The sequence below is a fragment of the Gymnoscopelus microlampas genome, assembly GCF_963454915.1.
Source record: "Gymnoscopelus microlampas genome assembly, chromosome: 16".
NCBI classification, from domain to species: domain Eukaryota; kingdom Metazoa; phylum Chordata; class Actinopteri; order Myctophiformes; family Myctophidae; genus Gymnoscopelus; species Gymnoscopelus microlampas.
In genome coordinates this window covers 11,279,936-11,304,636 of record NC_139953.1, presented here as the reverse complement: position 1 = coordinate 11,304,636, position 24,701 = coordinate 11,279,936, and the positions used below count along the sequence as shown (strand labels likewise).

The following is a 24,701-nucleotide window of genomic DNA, read 5'->3' as shown; positions in this document are numbered from 1 at the left end:
TTTCATTCACTGAGAATACAAACAAATTTGAAAACATAATTTCCTTCGGCGGTACTTCAGTTTAGACACTCAACCGACTAGGTCTTGCCCAGCGTGGAGCTGCCAGCACTAATGCCATATTCTGTGAGGTCAACGGTTTTTCTTTTCTTTTTTACGGCGTAGCATGATGGGGTCAGCTTAGTAGGGCTGGGCGATATGACTTTATATCAATATCACAATTATTTCAAACTTCTGCCTCGATTACAATGAATTAACGATTATTTTGTACCCTCTTTTTTTACACTGCCCTCATAGTTCTCTGACAAGATCTGTACTTTACAGGCTCACACAATAACACCACCATTGTACAGTGAAGTGATAATTAAGTGGTTAATCAGACTAATCAATTTAATCTATTATTTAAATGATTAGCATGGATAAAAAAAATCCTGCTTCTCGACAATTTGATTAACCTACAGTACATGAGCAAGATTAAGTCAGTTAGAGGTTCTAAATGTTGGTTTGGAGAATCGATATATTTCCGGTTAGTCTTTGATGCTCCACAGTTCACTACGACTACGCAAACACAAATATATATATTATTATTACAAACTATATTTTCTTACAAACTGGACATGCCATTAGTCCTTGAGTGAACTTACAAACAGAACAGGACATCAGCAAGTGGTGTTAACACTCCCTCTGGAGTGTACCCTAAAGTTTACTTTTACTTTGAAGCCTGGTTCTTGTTCAATTCCAACGTCCGTCAGTAATGCATCCGGTAGCTGTGGAAAGCTATTTTGATAACTTGATGGTTTGTAGTTGGGTTGTATTGATCATTGGCCAATGTACTGTATATAAGGTTAAAGTGGGGCTTGGGCTTCTACTCCCCCCTGGTCTGTTTGGATTGGATTTTTCATGTCAAAGACCTCCAAATTTGGCTGCAGACTCCATCTGAAAATATTTAAATTTCAAATATGGCTGATCTACTAGCTCAAACCTGGCTCATTATGGGCTTTGCAGGTCGGCTATTCAAAAATGAAATAGGGTTAAAGTGTTCCTCACTTTGCTTGGGACCCCCTGGAACCCCCTCACGACTAAGAAAACATTGGTGAATGTAATAATCTTCGTGAAAACTGCGTAAGTGGGTCTTAAGAAATGGTTGGTGAATGAGGCCCAATGTTGATTAATCTTGACAGATGTTCAACTGGAGTACAGAGCTCAGAAGGCTGCTCCTGATAGAGGACGCACAGAACTTAATCAAAAAAGAAAGCGCTCAGCTCAGCTGAAAAAATAACAGTTGAACAACATCATTCACATGCTTATAATGATCTACATTATGAGCATGTAGATCAGCTATTTTCAGCGAAGATATTTAATGTAGAGTGAAAACAGAAAAGTCACTAGTATGCCCTGAGGGACTCCGGCCATCCAAGTATAGGGTTTTAAGTGGTACTGGAGCTGAAATCTCCTAAAATAAGTGAGTGAGATGTAAACTGTACATTTGCTTCTAATATAGCAGGTGTCACAACAATCAGAAAAGTAGGAATAATGGCACAAAAATAAGTTTCAATGTAAATGAAAGGTAAACGCTGACGACTATATACTATTTATAGACTGTGCATATCTGTGGTTTGCATTTCCAGAAGGTGGCATAAATAATTCATATTCCGGGTCAGTTTCCCATAGCTTTGTTTGAATAGCTCGGCAGCAAATCTGAACTGGAAACACACGATACCTTCATGCGTGCGTGTGCGTGCTCATTTCTCAGTTCTGGATTGTTGCTAATCTGTATCAGGAGTGAGGTTCTTGCTTCCTTGCTTCCTCCAATTTATCAAGAAACCACCTTGCTATCTCTGGAGTTTGGAAATGAATAATCTTGCCAAATCCATCCTCTTCGCGACGGATGACATCTGTATGATATTTGACTCTCTCCGCAGCCTCGATGCGAAGGCACTGGCCCTCGATTAAATGAGGGTCCTTGGTGAACTCATTGAACAGATACTGCCACATACAGGTCATTTGGCCATAAGGACGCTTGGTCACATATACGATACCACTCTTGGTAATGATGAGGAAGTTGGACTCATTGATCTTGGTATGAGCAAAGTATATATAGTTTGCAAAACGTCCGTTCTCAATTACCTGAAGAATCTGTCTGCCGATAGCCTCTGCCTCCTTATATGGTCGTATGACCCCATGCTCGTGGATGAAGCGAGGAGGACGCAAAGACTCAAGGTCCTGTGAAGTCGCTGCCATCTTCTTGATCCCGTGGAAGGTACTTCTGAAAACATCCATAACGCCACCTGTAGGTTTGGCCACCAATCCCACCAGACCCTTCACACAACCCTTACAGAAGCCTGCCACACCACCTTTCTGAGCACCTTCTATGGGTTTAGTGAAAACACCTGTGATCCCACCGACAAAACTTGACATCAGTGCGTTTCCAGTTCTGGATATCTGCTCTGCCCGGCTGATGTGTTGATCGTTGTTCATGCTCTCTCTTCTCTCCTGCTGGTACTCATCATCCATCGTTATGGCAGCAAGACTCTTTGCCGCAGTACCCGTGATCTTGGAGGCTACATCGGTAATGCCCACAACAGCACTGCTCACCAGAGCTTTTGTTCCAAGGTTAATGCCTTCTATAAATTCCTCACCCCCCTGCCTGACTCCCTCACGGGACTCAGACACGAATCTCTGCATTCCTTCAGAAAGCACCCTGATCAACCCATATGGATTTCCCAGCACATCAAGACCGAACACCAACACATACGTTTGTTTAATGGCCTGCTTGACATAATGATTTCTAACTTTTATTTGGAGCTGCTGAGTTGTGCAGAACTGGTAAGTCATCTCAAAGAAGCCCAGTTTGAAGACAACGTCCTGTATGTCAGTGAGTATGGCACCTATATTCTTCAGAAGCAGTTTGAGGGACTCGATAGGGATGAGTTCTGTATTTCTCTTATCCTTCTGACCCTCCTCGCCACCCGCACTAAGAGTGAAACTCAGGTGCACCTTTATGTCAGAGATTTGGAAGTTCTCATAGAGGCTGACAGGAGAGGTGTCTGTAGCTGAGATGTGATCGAGTTCTGCCAATGTATACTGCACGTCATTGTCAAAGAGCTGCACCTCCTGCTCTGAGGTTGTGATACTGGCATTCTCAGGTGTGAACAGATCTATGATGGCATTGAGGAAACCCAGGTCGAGCTTCAAACACATCTCCAGGATCACCACCTTGAAGATCTTGATGCGAGAGATATTAGAGTGTCCTGCTGCTCTGGTAAGAATGTAGATATCTGTCAGGGGTTTGGGCGTAGAGGCCCCTGTGATGGACTTGGGCAGTTTGATGGTATAGAACACATAGGGGAAGATGGCTCCTGGCAGCTGATTCTGGATTTGTACACGGTTGATTTGAATGCGGCAGGAGCTCCGTTGTGGGGAGACGCTGTACTGCACCTTCACCCCAGGCAGGAAGTTCCTCTTGAGCTGAGCCTTGAATGGTTTAAGCACCGTCATATCCCTGCCATTGGGAGTCAGATAAACCTTGTATTTCTTCCCCAAAGCAACTGTGGTGTTATCTGTGGGCTCACGCTCTATATACTCTCTGTAGCTGTTTTCCAGCAACTTTGTCGTTTTACCACTCAGTGACTTCCATCTGGCCTTCTTCTTCGTCATGAACTCCCACACCACATCAGAACTTGTAATCCCGATGAAACAGATCTCCTGGCAGGTAGTGTTGTTTACCAGAGACACACCTACATCTTGGAGGGAAAGAATTATTTCTGTCTCAGCCGTCTGAGCTTTCTCCGTCTTGCATAGTAAGTTGTAGATCTGAAGCTCACCTGTAAAGAGCACCACCCGTTGGAGGCCTTCATAGAAGGAGGTCACAAAAAGCTTTCCCTCTTTGTTCATATCCATCCATAGATCTCCCTCACTCCTCAAAGTGCCTTGGTACTTGCCACATATCCAGTGTAACTTTCTAGACCCAGTGGCCTCAGTCCACGTGTAATAAACAGCTTTACCTGGCTGCAACTCTTCCTTCTCCTTCTCCTCCAGTGAGCTCTGGTAGAACTGTAGAACCTGGTTCTTGGTATGGTTGATGATAAGGAAGGGAGCAGCACCATCATGGTAGTCAGAGAAACAAATCACAGTTGAGTGCTCCGATTGGTTCACATCAACTGTGATCCCACCCAGTGTCTTGTCCAGATGCAGCAATAAGCAGTTCTCTGGCCGTGTGAAGTCAATGGTCTGAGGAGGAGATTCACAACCTTCAACTTTTATCTTCAGGTACTTAGTGTCTCTCTCAGGCCAGAATGGAATGGCTGACTGTTCAGGCTGTGCCTTGGTCCATTTCTCCTGTCCCTTCACACTGATCCAGATGGTGTGTTTGGTTCTGTTGACCAGCAGGTAGAATGGCATGATGGTCACAATGCATGTCAAACTGAAGCTACTGGTGTCGATCTTCACCCCAAGATGGTAATCTTTGTCTTTTCCTTTTCCTTTTCCTTTGCCTTTGCCTTTACATTGTATGTCTCCATAGCTACCGACAGTATCCAGAGAGAATTCATTTGAATAGTCACTGTCTGAGATCATCACGCGCACTTTTTTGTTTTTCAGGAACATCCGTGGCTTGAAAGAGAAAAGCAGTGGCATGCCGTAGTCCAGGGGGTGTTTGCAAATTATATCACCAGCACTGTACTGCAGCAGCTGGCCTGTCTTGTTCTCCATCCAGTAAGGTGAATGGATGGCCACTATGGTTTGTTTTGGGTCATATTTGACATGCATCGCTATGTTGAGCTCTGCCCTCTTCCTCTCTGTGCGGTCACTCTGTCCGCTCTTGTCATCCTCCCCAAGAGACTTGAACACAGTAAAGGTGATTTCTTCCTGTTCACTGAGGAGACTGTACTCAGCAGACCAATCCTGAGCCAAGTAGTTGAGGAGGCGGAGAGTGAGAATTGACTGGTCGATAACGGCGGTTTGCAGCTGAGCAGAGTGGCCTGGTTTCAGAGTGTTCTCGGAGGCAATGTCTCCCCTGTCCTGTAGTTTGTAGGTGATCATGTATGGCAGCAGATTACGCAGCAGGATGGATGGCCACAGGTGAAGGATGTAGGGCTCGTCACAATTATCCCTGATGCATCCTGTGTGTTTGAATGTTGTCACTGTGTCCTTCAGCGGTACAATATTGACAATCAGCATGCCAGCCTTTTCTCCATAGTGGTGACAGGTCTGCTGAAGACGTGTGTCAGGTTCCTGTCTGATGACTTCCTTGTAGTTGAAACCCTCAGAGCACTCAAACTCCTCTGCATGACCGCTTTCGCCCGCCTCTATTACTGGCTGCAGACTCAGCTCCGATCTGTAATAATCCAGAGGCACACAGAATTCCTCATTGGGTAGTGACATACCCAGACATGTTGATCCTTCAAACACTTTGAATGGGATAGAAAAGTGATTGATGATCTGGATGGGAGAGCGGATTTTGATGTACTTGTTGCCCTTCACAGAGTAGATCTGACACACCAGGAAGCGAGTGACCCCTGAATCAATATGCACCACACTGTACATTCCTTGGCCCACCTTGACCAGCGGGATGACACTGGACGACGTGTGGCCCACCGGAGTGGACTTTATGTAGTAACGTTTTTCACTTAGGGAAATTATAATGGAGAATTCATCAGAGTCGGTGGCGGTACTTGAGTAGTCCATATTGAGGCTCTCTCCATCCTGCAGCTCCACTGTACAGTTGTCGCCCTGTCCATCGGTGGGGCTGAACATCTCACTGTAGAGGACAGACACCGGCAGGCCTAGACAGTTCTTCACCATAAATGGATGCTTTTGGAAGTATTCGGTTGTCTGTTCTGCTGCCTCTGCAAATGTTGTGTGCAAGTTACTGAGTATGCCCAGTCCACATTTTGAGAGGGTGATGTTGAGATGGTCCTTGCTGCTGACGCTGATAACTGTCTTATACTGTGGGATGTTGCAATCAACCTCATGTGATACTCCTGTACATTCCTTCTTCATCTTTAGGTCTAGAGCCCAGGGTCTTTCTTCCTGTAATGGTTCCTCTAATGGTTCCAGAAATGGCTCCCACACTTCCATCATCTCATTGTAGTAGTGAATCTCTAGACTAAGCTGACCATGGAAGTTAATTAACGTTTTCCAGTTCTTGACATCTGCATTGAAGGAGGACTTGGCCAGAAGCATGGGGACGGCACCAAGCCCGATACCTGCCTCCACATTCAGGCAGATAGAGTTGATGGCTACCTGTAGTGACTCTCCCTGTGGTATCAGTGGGGCCAGTGACTTTGCATCCTCATCCACTTCATCCTCCAGGAACCACAACTTTAGCCTCTTCCAGCTCTGTCGCTCCCATAACTCTGGGGGTACAGGGCTGTCTAGCTCCTGTGGAGCCTCTGGAGCCTCTGCAGCAGCCTTCGACACAGACTGGATGATGGTGTTCACTGTGTCAATGATTATAGGAGATACCGTCATTGTGAGGGCACTCATGCAGACCTCGATAGCTTCAGGGGAGGTGGGCATCTGGGTGCTTTTGAAGGAGACCTGACAGGGCTGCAGCACCGTGGTTACGTTGTTTCTCCTATTGCCCCTCAGTAAAGGACATGCCACAACCTTGAGGTCCTTGATGGTGGCAGTCGTCAGCGATCCCTCAGCATCATTCTTCATCACCAGTTCACACTGCATGACTCGCATCACCAGAGTGGGAGCGTTGGCACGTGTTAAGTCTGCCACAAAGACAATCTCTGGGTTCCTCAACATAATGTTGTAATTGAATGTGCTCACCGGAGCTGGAGCTGGGGCTGGAGCTGGAGCTGGAGCTGGAGCTGGAGCTGGAGCTGGATACACAGCATAGGCTTCCTGGCTGCCCTTGAGGAAGATGTTTGCAACATTGAGCAGGAACTCCATGTTGGCACACAGGTAGAAGTCCTGAATAACGGTGTCCATAGTGGTGAAATTGCAGCCCTCACAACAGGTCACCTCCATCATGATGTTCAACTCAGCAAGCGCCATCATTCTGGGATTAATCATCTCGATACTGGGGTTCTTGTCCTCCAGTAGCCAGTTGGTAAGTTTAACTACGGTCTTCATGGAACAGTCAGAGTACTGGAGGAGAGAGGTGGTGATGGTTCCCAGGGTAAACTCTGCCAGTTTCTGCTCCTCTTCCTGCACCTCGTTCCCACTAGGGCTGTACAGGACCAGAGTGATGGAGTCAAACTTTACGTCCAGTTTGAGTGTGTTAGTCACCTTGGAGGGGGAGGGGGGGGATGGGGGGGAGGGGGGTGGCACGACTTCAGCTACCTCCCCTTGCGACATGGACAACAGTGTACACAGTAACACCGTCACGTCAGCCTGCCTCTGCATCAGAGTCATGGGTTTGATGTGAGCTGTGATCTCCATGTCAGGTATGTCATGGTACCAGGTGGATGACAGGTTTCTCGAGATAGACAAATCCATGTTAACTGGTTTGAGCAGCTGAGTTTCTCCTTGAAACTGATCTGCCTCAAATGTGGTTCTGTAGAGCCTGAGGTCACTCAGTCCCACTGTCATCATATCCACTACAGGGGGGATCTTGGCGTGGGTTTTGGACGGCATCTTGACAAAGTGGTTCTTAACGGAGATCAGGCCCAGGTGGGCTACGATGACATTCCTCCCCCAATCAGAAGATTGGGGGAGGAAGAAGAAAGGCATATTTATGTTGACGTTGAGAGTGATCCGTGCACTGCGCTCCGCCAGCTCCACTACGCCCATGGCAGCCATCTCTGTGGGCTGTACACCTGTGGTAGCCTTCTCTGCAGGCTGTACACCTGTGGTAGCCTTCTCTGCAGGCTGTACACCTGTGGTAGCCTTCTCTGCAGTCTGTACACCTGTGGTAGCCTCCTCTGCAGGCTGTACACCTGTGGTAGCCTTCTCTGCAGGCTTTACACCTGTGGTAGCCTTCTCTGCAGGCTGTACACCAGTGGTAGCCTTCTCTGTAGGTTGGACATGTTGAAAGTTGTTGATGAAAGCCATTATGGAAGAGACAAACTTGGTGAGATACATGACTTGGATGCATCCCACTGTCAGTGTGATGGAAGTGTCAACTTTAGACATATCCAGATAGGAATCTCCCTCTGTGGCATCTGTATAGTTCACCATGTGGAAGGCGAGCACCTCTTTATCTGCTATGGACACCACTTTCTTGTAAACAGCGTCTTTGTCACAGTCCAGGATGGCAATGTTCTTTAGCTTGGCCTGAACCTCCATCTTCTTTTTCATCATCAGAACATCTGACACCAGACCTTCAATACTGATCTCAGAGATCCTGGCTTTCTCTCCTGGGATGAAAACCTTCAGATTATTGAGATCTGCTCTGATGTGCAGATTCACCATATCTTCAAACTTAGATTTCTTTGAAGTCTGTCTCTTGGCAATCACAGGTTCCTCCTTCTTATTCCTCATGCTATTGTCCTCCTCCTGCCCTCTCTCCTTCGACTTAGAAGGAGGGATGAGGTTGTTGACGAAGTTCATGACATTGAAGAGAGCCTCGCTGTAGGGGTGCATGTCTAGCGATGACAGGTTCACCTTGATTAGCTGTTCTGTATTTTTGTGTTGAGACTTGAACTCAGGACCATACCTATCAGCCGTAATGTACTCCAGAGTGAGAAATACATCATCCTTCGGGTTGTCTAGAGTGGTGATGAGATGAACCTCCTTCTCCTCAGAATCCATGTACTCAGGGCACTCGAGGCATATGTTGTGGATTGAAATGGACGATGACATGTCAAAGGTGCACAATTTGAGCACAGTCTTAAGTCCTTCGATGTCCAGTTGAAGGATGGTGACCTCCTGACTCCCTGATAGATGACACAACTGTATGGACACCTTGGTAATCTCAAAGTTTATAAGGAAATCGGTCATGTTCTTCTGAGGATGTTTCTCGGTGTGTTCTGTATTTATGAGTGTGTGGGAAGCAGTGCTTTGTGGGGCAGGTCTGCTCTTAGGCAGTGGGATGCTGTCTATCAGCTCTAGAATGCCGTGAATCTTCTTGTCAAAGATCCGAAGGGATAGCAAAGGTATATCCACAGACATTTTAATCTTGGCCATGCGTGAGTCTGTGACAACCATGGCCTTGCTGAACACCACTTTCAGATCCACCGGCTCAAGAATGTGGAGCACTGACTGCTTCTGTTTACGAGCCTTCTTCCAGTCCCCATCTGGTTTGCTGTAGAGAAATTGCAGCCTGTTGAGCTGTATGTCAAATATGTCGTACGCTCTGGACATGATGTCCTCAATAGCGCTGCTGCCCACTGACAGCTGGGGCAGGTCTTTCTTGCTCTGACTGGACACCTTCAAGTCTCCCAGGTCCAGCACCATGATTTTCTGGGCAGATTCATAGAAGCCGGTCTGGGGAATGATAACATAGGACGCCAACAGGTTCACATTCAGGTCTAGAACCTTCTGTGTCTTAATCACATGCATCAGACCTGAGGATGTACGGTCCCTGAACTGCTCCAGTTTCATCAGGGTAACATTGGTCAGCTGGTCTAACTGCTGGTTGTCGGGGGGTCTGAAGAACTCTAACATGCTGTTCACTGTTACAGCATCATAGATGATTTCCAGGGGTTGTGACTCAACATAAAGCTTCTGGTCAGCGGTCTCATCCAGCGGGTTGGTCTCAAACTCAATGCTTAGCAGCTGAGTTCCTTTTCCCGTGGCAGCCTTCCTTGACGACAGTAGGGTGGGTGCGACTCGGTCACCGGCCAGGCCCGTGACCTCAAACATATTGAGCTTAACTATAAGTTTGATGGCTTGTGCTCCTGATCTCTGTGTAAGAATGGTCTTGAGCTCTCCAAGTGTCAGCTTGATTATCTCATTCTGATCTGTGGTGTTGTCTTTGAAGGACACAGAGAGCTTCTCCATGTGGAAATTAACCTTCATATCCTCAAAGTCCTTTGGCAGGTTGTGATTGTCAGCAACCTCACTGTATCCAATGGCAGTGTAAAGCCTTGCCTTCTCACCAGGGGTCAAAACTTCATCAAAAGCTTCAGTTGTGACATCTTCATGCTGGCCATCAGGCTTACCTGTCTTGTTAAACATCCATCCAAACCAACCTGGGGTCCCTATTTCCGTCTTCTCTGCGGGACGGTTGACATTGCTCACCTCCATCTCAGCTTGCTGCCGGGCCAATGTGATGTTAAATATATCCAGCATCCTCTCAGTGTCCTCCAGTAGCTTGGGGTCATTGCCATTGATCTTTTCTTTGTAGAGCTCCCGGTAGCGTTTTACCGTCTCCCGGTGTTGGTGGATGTGCTGCCACGACCACATGTGGAGGCGGGGCTTCACATCCACCTCCAGGATGCCCATGATCACATACCGCCACCATATGGGGCCATTGGTGTGAACGGGGACCTCTGGCCTGTATTTTCTATATGGCAGGTTCAGTGTCATCATAGACACCGAGTCCATCAGCTCCAGAATGCTGATATACTGTGGTCTATTTAGCTCAATGGCCAAGGCTGGGAGATTGACTTCCAGGTCCAGTTTAGGAGAGGAGAAGTCCACATCCGACCTTGGATTCATCCGGAGTTTAGCATCCACTGTCATCAGACGAAATAAGTACAAGTTGTTTATCTCCATGTCGGCCTCTAGATATTGCAAAACCTGCTCTGGACTGTAATCAGAATAGATCTTGGAGTTAACATTCCAGTATGCAAACAGGTTCTCAAGCTGCACAAGCTTAAAGAAAAGCTTGGCATTCCCATCCAGAATGCAGGGTTCCCATTTCTCATCAGCGGTGTGGAAGCTAAGGTCTTTCAGCGTCACACCAAATGACAATGGACAACGGGGATTCGTCATGTCATCCTCATAGCGGACATGGATGTTAGAAATTCTGACCTGTAGGTTCTTGATGATCTGAGTGATCATCTTCTCCATAAAGGTGTCCTGCTTCTCTACCTCTGGGTTTTCTTTTTCGGTGGCCTTCTGCTTGGTCTCCTCTATCATCTGCAGTTCCCTCTGGCGAGCCTCTTGCAATTGCTTTTCTTCCTTCTCTGCATCATACTTTATACGGGCTGTTGGGACTATGAGCAGCCTGACACCATTCAGTGTTACCTCCACTGACTGGGTGTAGAGTTGGGACCATGGGATCTTCAGCTCGAGATGTTCTATCTGTCCCGCTATAACTTTAAAAGGAATGTCAAGTTGACTCAAAGCATTTTCCTTGATTTCAAGCTTTCTGAGAACAGCATTACCTCCCCATATGCCAAGCTTCAGTTCAGAGCTGTCGAGCTGAACGTAATCCCCTAAGCATCTATTCAGGAGTTGCAGAACCAGCGCTTCTAACACCATGTTGATGGAAGTAACATTTTAACTGTCTCTCTTTCTGTCTCTTGCCACCACTGTAAGACCTTATATAGGTCTCTGGTCCGATGTCAAACACAGCCCATACCCTTTGCTCCTAACAGGGCCAATTTGCGCAGATGCAAGTTGCAGTGCATTCATGAGTGTCCTGACATTTGGCATTGTATGCCCATGGCTTGCTCGCCAGCACTATTGGTAAAATGGAGAGTTTCACGTAATCCTCCCTCTGCCCTCCTTCATAAACGGACTGGTACAAGTCACATCTGTGATTTAAGCTGTTGTTTAACCGCTTGAACCCTAGCATCCCTATGTTTTCGGGGGGAAGCACCTTTGCCGAAAATAATAGATCTACAAGCTCACAAAAGTGACGTGTTGTGAGCTTGTAGACCGGCTATTTTCTTCAAGGATATTTGTGGGCATCTGTACGTAATGTTGTGTCATGGTGTTCATTTGAACATTTGAAAGGGACCATTCAAGGAAACGAGGGCAGGGTCATTCTTTTTTTCATTTAATCTGAGGGAGGAACTGTTTTTCATTGGAGGCCAGGGAGGGGGGGCATACACATTTAATCTATCAAATAGTTTATTTTTTATTTGTAAAAGACAGAGACAGAGGAGCTTTTACCCTAGACGTGTAGAAGTGTAGTCCATGGGAATATGGTCAACTTCGTATAAGGCCCATGGAATACAGTCAACATCAAATGTAGGTGTTTAAGTGGTTCAAACTTGGACATTCTCCTCTGCTCAAAGAAATGACAATCATGATGATGGAAATGTCTCCGACTCTCCGTACAGTCAACTATTTCCATCATCACGGAAAATGGATTTCTCTGTGACAGACCTGATTCGTCCACAGAGGCAGCCCACGTGACACTGTTTAATGGCATGTAACACCATCTCAAAATTAATAAATAAGAAAATAAACAACAAATGTACGAAGAACAAAACTAAACTAAACATAACATAAAGTTATGGGGCAGTATGTCTTCCCCTTAGAAAGACTGGTCTAATGTTACCCCAAATACGTTACCGTTGACTTTGATCCAATGTCATCCCAGTTACAAACAACATTAATCCTATTTAACCTCTGAAGGCGTCTCTTAGAGAGGCGAACAAGATAGACTCTGTTTTGCCAAGATTTATTTTCAGTCAGCCATTCACTGACTGATTCTAATTCCACTCTTAATGTCTTCTCGGTCTCAGACACATTTTCCCCTGGAACCAGTGATGCTGAATCATCCGCGTACAGCAAAAGTTTACATTTTACTGCAGCAGATATATAGTTAAGTGCTGAGAAAGAGAAGAGGTATCGAGCCCTGTGGAACGTCAGATGAAATACCATTTTCCTCAGACAGCACACCAGTAACATCTGTCACCGGCATCCGTCCAGTTAAATAAGATCTAAACCAAACCACTGTAGAATCATTAAGACCAATACATTTCAGTTTAGGTCCTGTTGGACAGACCTTCTGTGCGACTGTGTAAAACCAGACTGAAATTCGAAGAGTCAATTATGTTCCATAAGGTAGTCATTTACCTGCTTGTAAACAACCCTTTCGAACACCTTAGAAATAGTACTAAGGATGGACACGGGAGGAGTTTCCTACCTCTGATTTGCTCTTGCTTCTATATAGCGGAAGTACTAGAGCCATTTAGCTATCACAGGAGCTCCATCTTTCACAAATCTAGCTGGTATGCTATGCTGTCCAAACCTGTAGCCATATTATCACTCATCTTGGCTAAAACAGAGTGAACCTACGCTAATGCTCACTTAACCAAACCTAACTGGGCACAGATCATTTACCAATTAGGGAAGAAGCCACGCTAGTAAAAGAAAAAAAACTGTTAAAATGGTTTGCCACTTTATATTTGTAAAAACATTTTTTTTCTAGACCTATACTGTTGGCTCCTGCTTTGCTTTTTGATGAAGAACCAAGCTCTCTCAGTGTTGGCCAAAGCTTCTTGGGTCTATTCTGATTCTCACTAACCACATTTACATAATGGTCTGATTTAGCTTTATTTTTATATGCACAACTGTAACACAATTTTATAGCTTATAGCATTCGCCTCCATTGCACATGGAGCAGTAGGGTTGAAATGGCAGTTTTGTTGCAGACTTTGTTTAGTTTTAGGGAGTTAGGTTCAGTGACTTTCTTTTGTTTTGTTTTGTAGAAGCTAATTAGGGGTATCTGACAACTAGTTGATCACCACTATCGTGGTGGCTGATAGCCTATTGACAATAAATGTTAATGAATTAGGTCTAATAATCACAATAGACACTCAAGTCTAGCAGTTTGCTCATGAGTCAGCAGCCAAATGAGTATACATTTTACTAAAACCTCTTCCAGTCAGCCCATGGTATAAGTGAGGACGAGAGCTGTGGAACCATACAATGACAATGTATTATTACAAAAAAAAGAAAATAAATTGCTGTGATGTCTCCTGCAAAGATTAGGGTATTGCATTATGTTTGAGCTTAAGGTTTTGTCAGCCTAATTTAGGTGGCTATAGGCAAAAGTAGGATTTCCCAGCATGCCCTGGGCCCAGAATGTTCTTTCTGTGTGTTTATTACTTTGTTGTTGGTTGAATATGGGAATGCATTATGATATTATGTTGTGGGCATCTATGTCATGTTGTGTCATGGTGTTCATTTGGTAATTTATGTTGGTGTAGTATGTTTTGATGAAAGGGACCATTCAAGGAAACGAGGGCAGGTCATTCTTCTTTTTTTTTTTCATTTAATCTGAGGGAGGATCAACTATTTTTAATTGGAGACTGGGGGGGGGCAAACACATTTTAATCTATCAAATAGTTTAGTTTTTAAATGGCTTTATTTGTAAAAGACAGAGACAGAGGAGCTTTTACCCTAGAAATGTAAAAAATGTCTTGAAGTAAGTTTGAGTCAGATTTTTTAACTTTTGTTCTAGAAATAGCAATCTGTTACAGCAATCTGAATCATGGCACAAAAAAGGGTTCATTGTAAATGAATGGTAAAAGCTGACATGCTTTTCTCCCTTCGGCTTTGTATGGAGTACTGTACTGTACACTCCTTTATTATCTGATAACCATGCACACACATGCAAGCACACTAACAATACACAATCTCACAATCACACATTTCTAGCCAATGAGTGTCTACTTATTATTTTGCACGTACAGTCTAACAGCCAGAATACAGTTTCGGGTGCAAGTAATGCAGGCAAACAATACTAACAAGTATTGTTTGCCTGCATTGTGTGTGTGTGTGTGTGTGTGTGTGTGTGTGTGTGTGTGTGTGTGTGTGTGTGTGTGTGTGTGTGTGTGTGTGTGTGTGTGTGTGTGTGTGTGTGTGTGTGTGTGTGTGTGTGTGTGTGTGTGTGTGTGTGTGTGTTTGCTTTTATTTTTCAGTTCTGGTTTGTTGCTCATTTCTGTTGCGGTCTATTACTTGCTTCCTTGCCTCCTCCAATTTATATGGTCGTATGACCCCATCGTCACGGATAAAGCGAGGAGGACGCAGAGACTCAATGTCCTGTGAGGTCTCTGCCATCTTGATCCCTTGGTCAAGCATGTCGATGATGCCTCCTGCAGGTTTGGCCACTGCTCCCACCAGACCCTTCACTACACCCTTAAAGAAGCCTGTCGCACCACTCTTCTGAGCACCTTCTATGGGTTTGCTGACAATCCCTGTCACCCCACTGACAATCCCTGTCACCCCAGACAGCAGTGCACCTCGCAACCTCTGGATTGTCGCCACCTCTGGACTGTCGCCACCTCTGGACTGTCTCTCCTGCTGGTACTTTTCATCCATTGTTATGGCAAGGAGACCCTTTGCCGCGGCACCCGTGATCCTGGAGGCTCTCCCGGCTATGCCCCCGACAGCACTGTCGACCAGTGCTTTTACTCCAAGAGCCATGCCTTCCACAAACTCCTCAGGCCCCTGAATGGCTCCCTGATAGGGCTCATAGAAGAAGGACTTAACTCCTTTAGACAGCCCTCTGATCAGACCAAAGGGATTTCCCAGCACATCCAGACCTAACACCAACACATACATTTGTTTAAGGGCTTGCTTTTTATAATGACTTTCAACCTCCCTTTGGAGCTGCTGAGTTGTGCAGAACTGGAAGGTCAACTCAAAGAAGTCCAGTTTGAAGACAACGTCCTGTACATCAGTGAGTTTGGCTCCTATACGCTTCAGCAGCAGGTTGAGGGACTGGATAAGGAAGAGTTCTGTATTTCTCTTCTTCTTCAGACCGTCTTCTCCACCCGTACTCAGAGAGAAACTCAGGTGTAGCTTGATGGGGGAGATGTGAAAGTACTCATAGAGGCTGATAGGAGAGGTGTCTGCAGCAGAGACATGGTTGAGTTCTGATAATATATATTCTATGTCCTTTTCAAACAGCTCCACCTCCTGTTCCGATGTTGCGATGCTGGCATTCTCAGGTGTGAACAGATCTCGGATGGCATTGAGGAAACCCAGGTCCAGCTTCAAATCCATCTCCTGAATCAACACCTTGAAGTACTTGATGCGAGAGATATTAGAGTGTCCTGCCACTCTGGTAACAATGCAGATGTCTGTTAGGGGTTTGGGACTAGAGTCCTCTTTGACAGACTTGGGCAATTTGACGGGAAAGAAGACATAGGGGAAGATGGCTCCTGGAAGCTGATTCTGGATCTGTATGCGGTTGATTTGGATGCGGTAGGAGCGCTGTTGTGAGGAGACACTGTACTCCACTTTCAACCCAGGCAGGAAGGTCCTCCTGAGACGAGCCTTGATTGGTTGAAGCAGCTTCATATCCCCGCCACTGGGAGTCAAAGAAACCTGGAAGTTTTTCGCCAATTCAACGATGGTGTTTTCTAAGGGCTCACGGTCTATATACTCTCTGTAGCTATTTTCCAGCATCTCGGCTGCTTTACCACCCAGGGCCTTCCATCTGGACTTCTCCACCTCTTCGTACCCCCACAGCACATCAGAACTTGTAATCCCGATGAAAGCAACTTCCTGGCTGGTAGTGTTGTTTACCAGAGACACCCCTACATCTTGGAGGGACAGAATTATTTCCTTATCAGCCAATTTAGCTTTCTCGCACTTGCAAAGGTACTTGTAGATCTGACGCTCTTCTGTAAAGAGAACCACCCGCTGTAGACCTTCATAGAAGGAGATCAAGAAAAGTTTTCCCTCATCATTCATGTTCTTACATAAGTCCCCCTCTCTCTTCAGTGTGTGATGGTAACTGCCACATATCCATTGTAGCTCTCTAGACCCAGTGGGTTCAGTCCAGGTGTAATACACAGCTTTACCTGGCTCCAACTCCTCTGGCTCCAAGTCCTCCCTCTTCTTCTGCGAGCTTTGGTAGAACTGTAGAATCTGGTCCTTGGTATGGTTGATGATAAGGAAGGGAGCAGCACCATCATGGTAGTCGGAGAAACAAATTACAGTCGAGTGCTCAGATAGGTTCACATCCACCGTGATCCCACCCAGTGTCTTGTCCAGATGCAACAATAAGCAGTTCTCTGGCCGAGTGAAGTCAATGGTCTGAGGAGAAGATTCACAACCTTCAACTTTGATCTTCAGGTACTTGGTGTCTCTTTCAGGCCAGAATGGAATGGCTGTCTGTTCAGGCTGTGCCTGGGTCCAGTACTCCTGTCCCTGCTCACTGATCCAGATGGTGTGTTTGGTCCTGTTGACCAGCAGGTAGAATGGCAGGAAAGTCACAAAGCATGTAAGGCTGAAGCTACTCGCATCGATCTTCACCCCAACCTGGTAATCTTTGTATCTGCCTTTACATTTTATATCTCCATAGTTACCAACAGTATCCAAAGAGAATTCTTGTGAAAGCTCACTGTCTGAGATCATCAGACGGACTTTGTTATTTTCCAGAGAGTTCTGTGGCTTGAAGGAGAAGAGCAGTGGCATGTCATAGTCCGGGGGGTGTTTGAAAAAGTTATCATCAGCCTTGTACTGCAGCATCCGGCCTGTCTTGTTCTCCATCCAGTAAGGTGAATAGATGGCCACCACGGTTTGTCCTGGGTCATATTTGACATGCACCGCTATGTGGAGCTCTGCCCTCTTCCTATTCGTCCCACCACTCGCTCCATCCTTGTCGATAGACTTGAACACAGTGAAGGTGAACTCTTCCTGTTCAGTGAGGAAACTGTACTCAGCAGACCAATCCTGAACCAAGTAGTCAAGGAGGCGGAGAGTGAGACTTGACTGATTGATGACAGCAGTGTGCAGCTGTGCAGAGTGGCCTGGTTTCAGAGTGGCCTTAGGGGCAATGTCTCCACTGTTCTGTAGTTTGTAGGTGATCATATATGGCAGCAGATTACGCAGCAGGATGGATGGCCACAGGTGGAGCATGTAGGGCTCATCAAAATTCTCCCCGACACATCCTATGTGTTTGGATGTCACTGCATCCCTCAGTGACACAATATTGACAATCAGCACGCTGCCTTTTTCTCCAGAACGGCAGCAGATCTGCTGAAGGCGTGTACTAGGTTCCTGTTTGCTGACTTCCTCGTAGCTGAAACCCTCAGAACACTCAAACTCTATTGCCTGACTGCCTTCACCTTCCTCTGTTACTGGCTGCAAGCTCAGCTCTGACCTATAAGAATCCAGAGGCACACAGAATTCCTCATTGGGGAGAGACATACCCAGACATGTTGATCCTTCAAACACTTTGAAAGGGATAGAAAAGTGATTGATGATCTGGAAGGGAGAGCGGATCTTAATGTACTTGCTGCCCTCCACAGAGTAGATCTGACACACCATAAAGCGGGTGACGCCCGACTTGCTGTGCATCACACTATACATCCCCCGGCCCACCTTGATCAGCGGCATGACACTGGCTGATGTGTGGCCCAACGGAGTGGGCTGTATGTAGTAATCCTTTTCACTTAGGGAGGTTATAGCAGTACTTGAGTAGCCCATATTGAGGCTCTCTCCATCCTGCAGCTCCACGGTGCGGTTGGTGCCCTCTCCGTCAGTGGGGCTGAACATTTCACTGTAGAGGACAGACACCGAGAGGCCTAGACAGTTCTTCACTACAAATGGAGCCTCATCCTTTTGGAAGCATTCGGTTGTCTGCTTCGCAGCCTCCAGAAATGCCATATGCAAGTTACTGAGCATGCCCAGTCCACATTTTGAGAGGGTGATGTTGAGATGGTCCATGCTGCTGATGTTGATGACTGTCTTATATTCTGGAACATTGAAATCAACCTCAGATGATATTCCTGTATATTTCACTGGCATCTTCTTCATCTTCAGTTGTAGAGTCCAGGGTCTTTCATCCTCTAATTGTTCCTCTAATGGTTCCAGGAATGGCTCCCACACTCCCATGAACTCATTGTAATAGTGCACTTCCAGATTGAGCTGACTGTGGAAGTTAATGAACGTGCTCCAGTTCCTGACATCTGCATGGAAGGAGGACTTGGCCAGAAGCATGGGGACGGTCCCATGCCCAACCCCTGCCTCCAGAGTCAGGCAGATAGAGTTGATGGCTACCTGTAGTGACTCCCCCTGTGGCATCAGTGGGGCCAGTGACTGTGCATCCTCATCCACTTCATCCTCTAGGAACCACAACTTGAGCTCCTTCCAGCTACGTTGCTCCCATAAGTCTAGGGGTACAGGGCTGTTTAACTCCTGTGGAGTCTCTGCATTGGGTGTCAGCACAGAATTGACAATGTTGATCAGTGTGTTGATGATGGTGGGAGATACTTTAATTGAGAGGGCATTGATGCAGACCTCCATAGCTGGAGGGGAGGTGGATGCTTGGTTGCCTTGGTAGAACACCTGACATGGCTGGAGCACCATAGTTACATTGTTTCTCCTCCTGTCCCATAGGAAGGGACATGCCACAACATTGAGGTCCTTGATGACAGCAGTCGTCAGCAAACCCTCTGCATCATTCTTCTGCACCAGTTCACATTGCGTCACTCGCATCACCAGGGCAGGGGAGTTGGCACGTGTTAAGTCTGCCACAAAGACAATCTCTGGGTTCCGCACAAGAACGTTGATGTTGGAAGCCGTCACTGTATCTGCAGCATTGGTTGAAGTGGGATTGGTCCCATTCTTTTTATCCCCTCCTCTGTTTGTGGCCTTGGGCTGCGAGGCTGGAGCAAAGCCTTGCTCGGTGGCATTGAGGAAGATGTCAGCCACTTTAAGCAGGAACTCCATGCTGGCACACAGGTAGAGGTCCTGAATAGCTGTGTCCAGAGTGATGCCATCACGGCCCTCACAGTAGTTCACCTCCATCATCATGTTCTGCTCAGCACTGGGACGCATAGCCAGCATCGTGGGAGTGACCATTTTGATCCTGGGGTTCTTGTCATCCAGTAGACAGTTGGCCAGTTTAAATGAGACCTTCAAGGAACTGTCAGAATGCATGTGGAGGGAGGTGGAGATGGTTTCTAGAGTGAACTCTGCCAGCTTCTGCTGCTCATCATGACAGTCCAGCAGCTGCACTTCGTTTGCAATGGGGCTGTACAGGACCAGGGTCATGGAGTCAAACTTGAAGTCCAGCTTGATTGTGTTTTTAAACTTTTTGGGAGTAGCGGGCACTGTGTCCAATGTCTGCAAAAGGACTTCGCTAAGTGTAATCAGTAACAATGTCATGTCGGCCTGACTCTGCATCAGAGTCATGGTTTTGAGGTGACCTGTGATCTCTATGTCAGGTATGTCATGGTACCAGGTGGATGACAGGTTTCTCCAGATAGACAAATCCATGCTAACTGGTTTCAGCAGCTGAGTCTCTCCTTGAAACTGATCTGCCTCATGTGTGGTTCTGTACATCCTGAGGTCACTTAGTCCCACTGTCATCATATCCACTACTGGGGGGATCTTGGCATGGGTTTTGCATGGCATCTTGGCAAAGTGGTTCTTGACGGAGATCAGGCCTAGGTGAGCTACGATGACATTGGATGAGGACGAGTGGGGGAGGAAGATGACGGGTGTGTTGAAGTGGACATTGAGAGCAATCCGTGTGCAGTGCTCTGCAAGCTCCAACATGCCTATGGCAGCCTTCTTTGCAGGCTTTACCTGTTGGAAATTGTTGATGAAAGCCAGTATGGAAGAGATAAACTTGTTGAGGATGATGACTTGGATGGATCCCACAGTCAGTGTGATTGAAGTGTCTACTTTTGACATATCCAGATATGCAGCTTCCACTGTGGCATCCGTATAGTTCACCATGTGGAAGGAAAACACCTCATTATCTGCTATGGACACCACCTTTTTGTAAACAGCGTCTTTGTCGCAGTCCAGGACGACAATATTCTTCAGGTTGGCCAGAACCTCCATCTTCTTTTTCCTCATCAGAACCTCTGAACCCAAGCCTTCAATGCTGATCTCAGAGATCCTTGCTTTCTCTCCTTCGATGAAAACCTTCAGACAGTTGAGTTCTGTTCTGATATGCATATGCACTACATCCTCAGACGTTAATTTCTTTGAAGTTTTTCTCTTGGTAACCACATATTCCTCATTCTTCCTCCCCCTGTCATCCTCCTGTCCTTCCTCCACCCATGAAGAAAAAGGGGGGAGGTTCTTGAAGATGTTCATGATGTTGAGGATAGGCTCAGTGTTAAGGTGCATGTCCAATGATGAGAAGTTCACCTTTATTAGCTGCTCTGTATTTTTGTGTTGAGACTTGAACTCAGGACCATGCTTATCAGCCTTAATGTACTCCAGAGTGAGCAAGCCATCCTCCATGTTGTCTAGAGTGGTGATGAGATGAACCTCCTTCCCTTGAGAATCCATATACGTCGGGCACTTGAGGCAGATCTCTCGCACAAATGTGTATGAGGACATGTCGAAAGTTCGCAATTTAAGTTCAGTTGCCACTCCCTCTATGTCCAGGTGAAGGATGGTGGCCTCCCGACCCTCTGATAGATGACACAGCTTTATGGACAGCTCGTTGATCTCAAATGTCACAAGGAAATCGGTCATGTTCTTCTGAGGATCCTTCTTGACCAGATCTTCTCTTTTACTTGCAGGTCTGCATGGGGCAGGTTTTCTATTAGGCACTGGAATGCTGTCTATCAGATCCAGAACACCTCGAACCCTATCATCAGAGATACGAAGGGATAGCAAAGGTAGCTCCCCTGAGATCTTAAACTTGGCCATGCGTGAGTCTGTGACGACCATGGCCCTGCTAAACACCACCTTAAGATCCACCGGCTCTAGGATGTGGAGCATAGACTGCTTCTGCTTACGAGCCGTCTTCCAGTCCCCATCTGGTATGCTGTAGAGAAACTGCACTCTGTTGAGCTGTATGTCAAAGCTGTCGTACGCTCTGGCCATGATGTCCACAATGGCACTGCTGCCCACTGACAGCTGGGGCAGGTCTTTCTTGCTCTGACTTGACACTTTCAAGTCTCCCAGGTCCAGCACCATGATATTTTGAGTGGAGTCATAGAAGCCGGTCTGGGGAATAATGACATAGCATGCCATCAGGTTCACATTCAGGTCTAGAACCTTTTGTGTCTTAATCACATACATCAGACCTGAGGATGTACGGTCCCTGAACTGCTCCAGTTTCATCAGGGTAGCATTGGTCAGCTGGTCTAACTGCAGGTTTTCAGGGGGCAAGAAGAACTCTGACATGCTGTTAACTGTAATAGCATCATAGATGATTTCCAGGGGTTGAGACTCGACGTAGAGCCTCTGGTCAGCAGTCTCATCCAGCGGGTTGGTCTCGAACTCAATGCTAAGCAGGGTTCCCGTGGCAGCCTTCCTTGATGATAGCAGGGTGGGTGTGGTCCGGTCACCGGCCAGGCCCGTGACCTCAAACAGATTGAGCTTAGCAATAAGTTTGATGGCTTGTGCTCCAGGTCTCTGCGTAAGAATGGTCGTGAGCTCTCCAACTGTCATCTTGATGATCTCATTCTGATCTGTGTTGTTGTCTTTGAAGGACAAAGAGAGCTTCTGCATGTGGAAATCAACCTTCATATCTTCAAAGTCCTTTGGCAGGTTGTGATTGACTGCCATCTCACTGTATCCAATGGCAGTGTAAAGCTTGGCCTTCTCAGCAGGGGTCATCAAGTCATCAAAAGCTCCAGTTTTCACTTGTGTAACATGTGTATCTGGCTCTCCTCCCCATTTCCACACCCATCCAAACCATCCCTGGGACTCCTCTGCTTCCATCTTCATGCCAGGACGGTAGATACGCAGGCCTGCCTTGCTCGCCTCCATCTCAGCTTGTTGCCTGGCCAACGTGATGTTAAATATATCCAGTGTCCTCTCAGTCTCTTCGAGCTCTTTGAGCAGTTCCCAGACGGGTTTATTGCTGGTGATCTTATCCTTGTAGAGTTCCCGGTAGCGTTTCACTGTCTTCCGGTGTCGGTGGATGTGCTGCCACGACCACATGTGGAGGCGGCGCTTCACATCCACCTCCAGGATGCCTGTGATCACATAACGCCACCATATTGGGGAATTGGTGTGAATGTGGACCTCAGGCCTGTATTTCCTATACGGCAGGTTCCGTGCCATCACATACACTGAGTCCATAAACTCCAGAATGTTTATATACTGTGGTCTATTGAGCTCAATGGCCACAGCTGGGAGATTTACTGCCAGGTCCACTTTAGGAGAGGAGAAGTCCACATCTGACCTTGGATTCATCCGGAGTTTGGCATCAGCTGTCATCAGATGAAATATGAAGTCATGGCTGGAGTGGCCAGAGTTGTGGAGACATTGTAGAGCTTCATCTGGACTGTGATTAGAGTAGAGCAACGAGTTGACATTCCAGTAGGCAAACAGGTTGTTAAGCTGCACAAGCTTAAAAAAATGTTTGGTATTCTCATCCAGAAGGCAGGGTTCCCAGTTCTCATCAGAGGTTTGGAAGCTAAGGTCTTTCAGCGACACACCAAATGACAATGGACAACTGGGATTTGTCATGTCATCCTCATAGCGGACATGGATGTTAGAAATCTTGACCTGCAGGTTCTTGATGACCTGAGTGATCAGCTTCTCCATAAAGGTGTTCTGCTTCTCTAGTGTAGGGTTTTCTTGTTCGGCGGCCTTCCGCTTGGTCTCCTCTATCCTCTTCAGCTCCCTCTGGCGAGTGTCTTGCAATTGTTTTTCTTCCTTCTCAGCATCATACTTTATATGGGCTGTCGGGACTAATAGCAGATAGACACCATCCAGTGTTGCCTCCACTGACTGGGTGTAGAGGTTTTTCCATGGGATCTTCAGCTCGAGACGTTTTATCTGTCCCACTTTCACTTTAAAGGGAATGCCAAGTTGATTCAAGGAACTTTCCTTGATTTCAAGCTCTCTGAGAATAGCATTACCTCCCCATATGCCAAGCTTCAGTTTAGAGCTGTCAAGGTTGATAACGTAGTCCCCTAAAAATGTATTGAGGATTTCTACCACCACACTTTCGAAGACCATGCTGTTGCTTCTAAAAGAACATCAATTGTCTCTCTGTCTTTCTCAATCTTGCTCTGTCACTCCCAGCGGTCTCTTTCTAGTTCTCTTGCTCCGTCTCAATAGAATTCTCTGATTGACTCTGACTCCATCCTTCCCTCTTTATAACACCTTATATAGGCCTGTGATGCGATGACACACAACATAAACCGTTGCCAAGCTTGTCTAACAAGGTCGATTTATACAGACACATGTTTCAGTTCGTCCATTAATGTCTTGAATTTGCATGCCAAAGGCTTGCTGCGTGGCACAGTGTTAAAATCAACTCAGTTTCACATAACCCTCCCACCCGTCAGGCTGTTATTTAAGCTGGTGTTTAAAACTGCTAATGGCAATCCTTAATAATCATCCCAGGTTCTATGCCCAACTGTAGGATTTCTCCAATTTTTTTTCCATTGAAATGTACAGTAAGAATCATCAGTCCTGCCTTAAGTGGGTCAGAGAAATGTGTGAGGAACGTGCTCAATGTAGGATACATGCGTTCTGCAGCAGACCAATTGGCCGAGCTTTGCATAACCTTTGTGCCGCATGTACCTGTACAATAGAGCTCCAATTTGCGCATGCTCTTGTTCGTCGGTCTTGTGGTATGGTATGTGAGGATTGGTACAACGGATGACCATGCATTCCCAACTTGCGTTCAGCAGGCCGGTGCGTGTGGATACCGCACTGGGTACAGTTACAGCAGTGGTGGAAAGTAACTAAATACATTTACTCAAGTACTGTACTTAAGTACCATTTTGAGGTATTTGTACTTTACTTGAGTATTTCCAATTTCCAATACTTTTACTTCTACTCCACTACATCTCAGAGGCAAATATTATACTTTTACTCCACTACAATTATTTGAAAACTTTAGTTACTAGTTACTTTGCAGATATAAATTATTACATTATAAAACATACATTAACCACTTCAGCCCTATTTTATACCGAGGCTATTTGAAAATAGCAGATCTACAAGCTCACAAC

General features: G+C 46.3%; 2 protein-coding genes across 2 annotated transcripts; both read right to left on the bottom strand.

Annotated features, from left to right (window-relative positions):
* Positions 1-1,773: 1,773 nt before the first annotated feature.
* On the bottom strand, positions 1,774-23,697 carry LOC311062835 (intermembrane lipid transfer protein VPS13A-like; the record flags this gene model as incomplete). Its single annotated transcript, XM_084082054.1, has 2 exons — positions 1,774-2,263; positions 14,873-23,697. The coding sequence occupies 2 exons, from the start codon at positions 23,695-23,697 to the stop codon at positions 1,774-1,776; spliced, it is 9,315 nt and encodes a 3,104-aa protein (XP_083938180.1).
* LOC311063803 (intermembrane lipid transfer protein VPS13A-like) lies at positions 2,281-11,322 on the bottom strand (the record flags this gene model as incomplete). The annotated part of the gene is made up of 1 exon (XM_084083407.1): positions 2,281-11,322. A coding segment is annotated over one exon (9,042 nt), but the record flags the coding sequence as incomplete, so codon positions are not given.
* Positions 23,698-24,701: the final 1,004 nt, after the last annotated feature.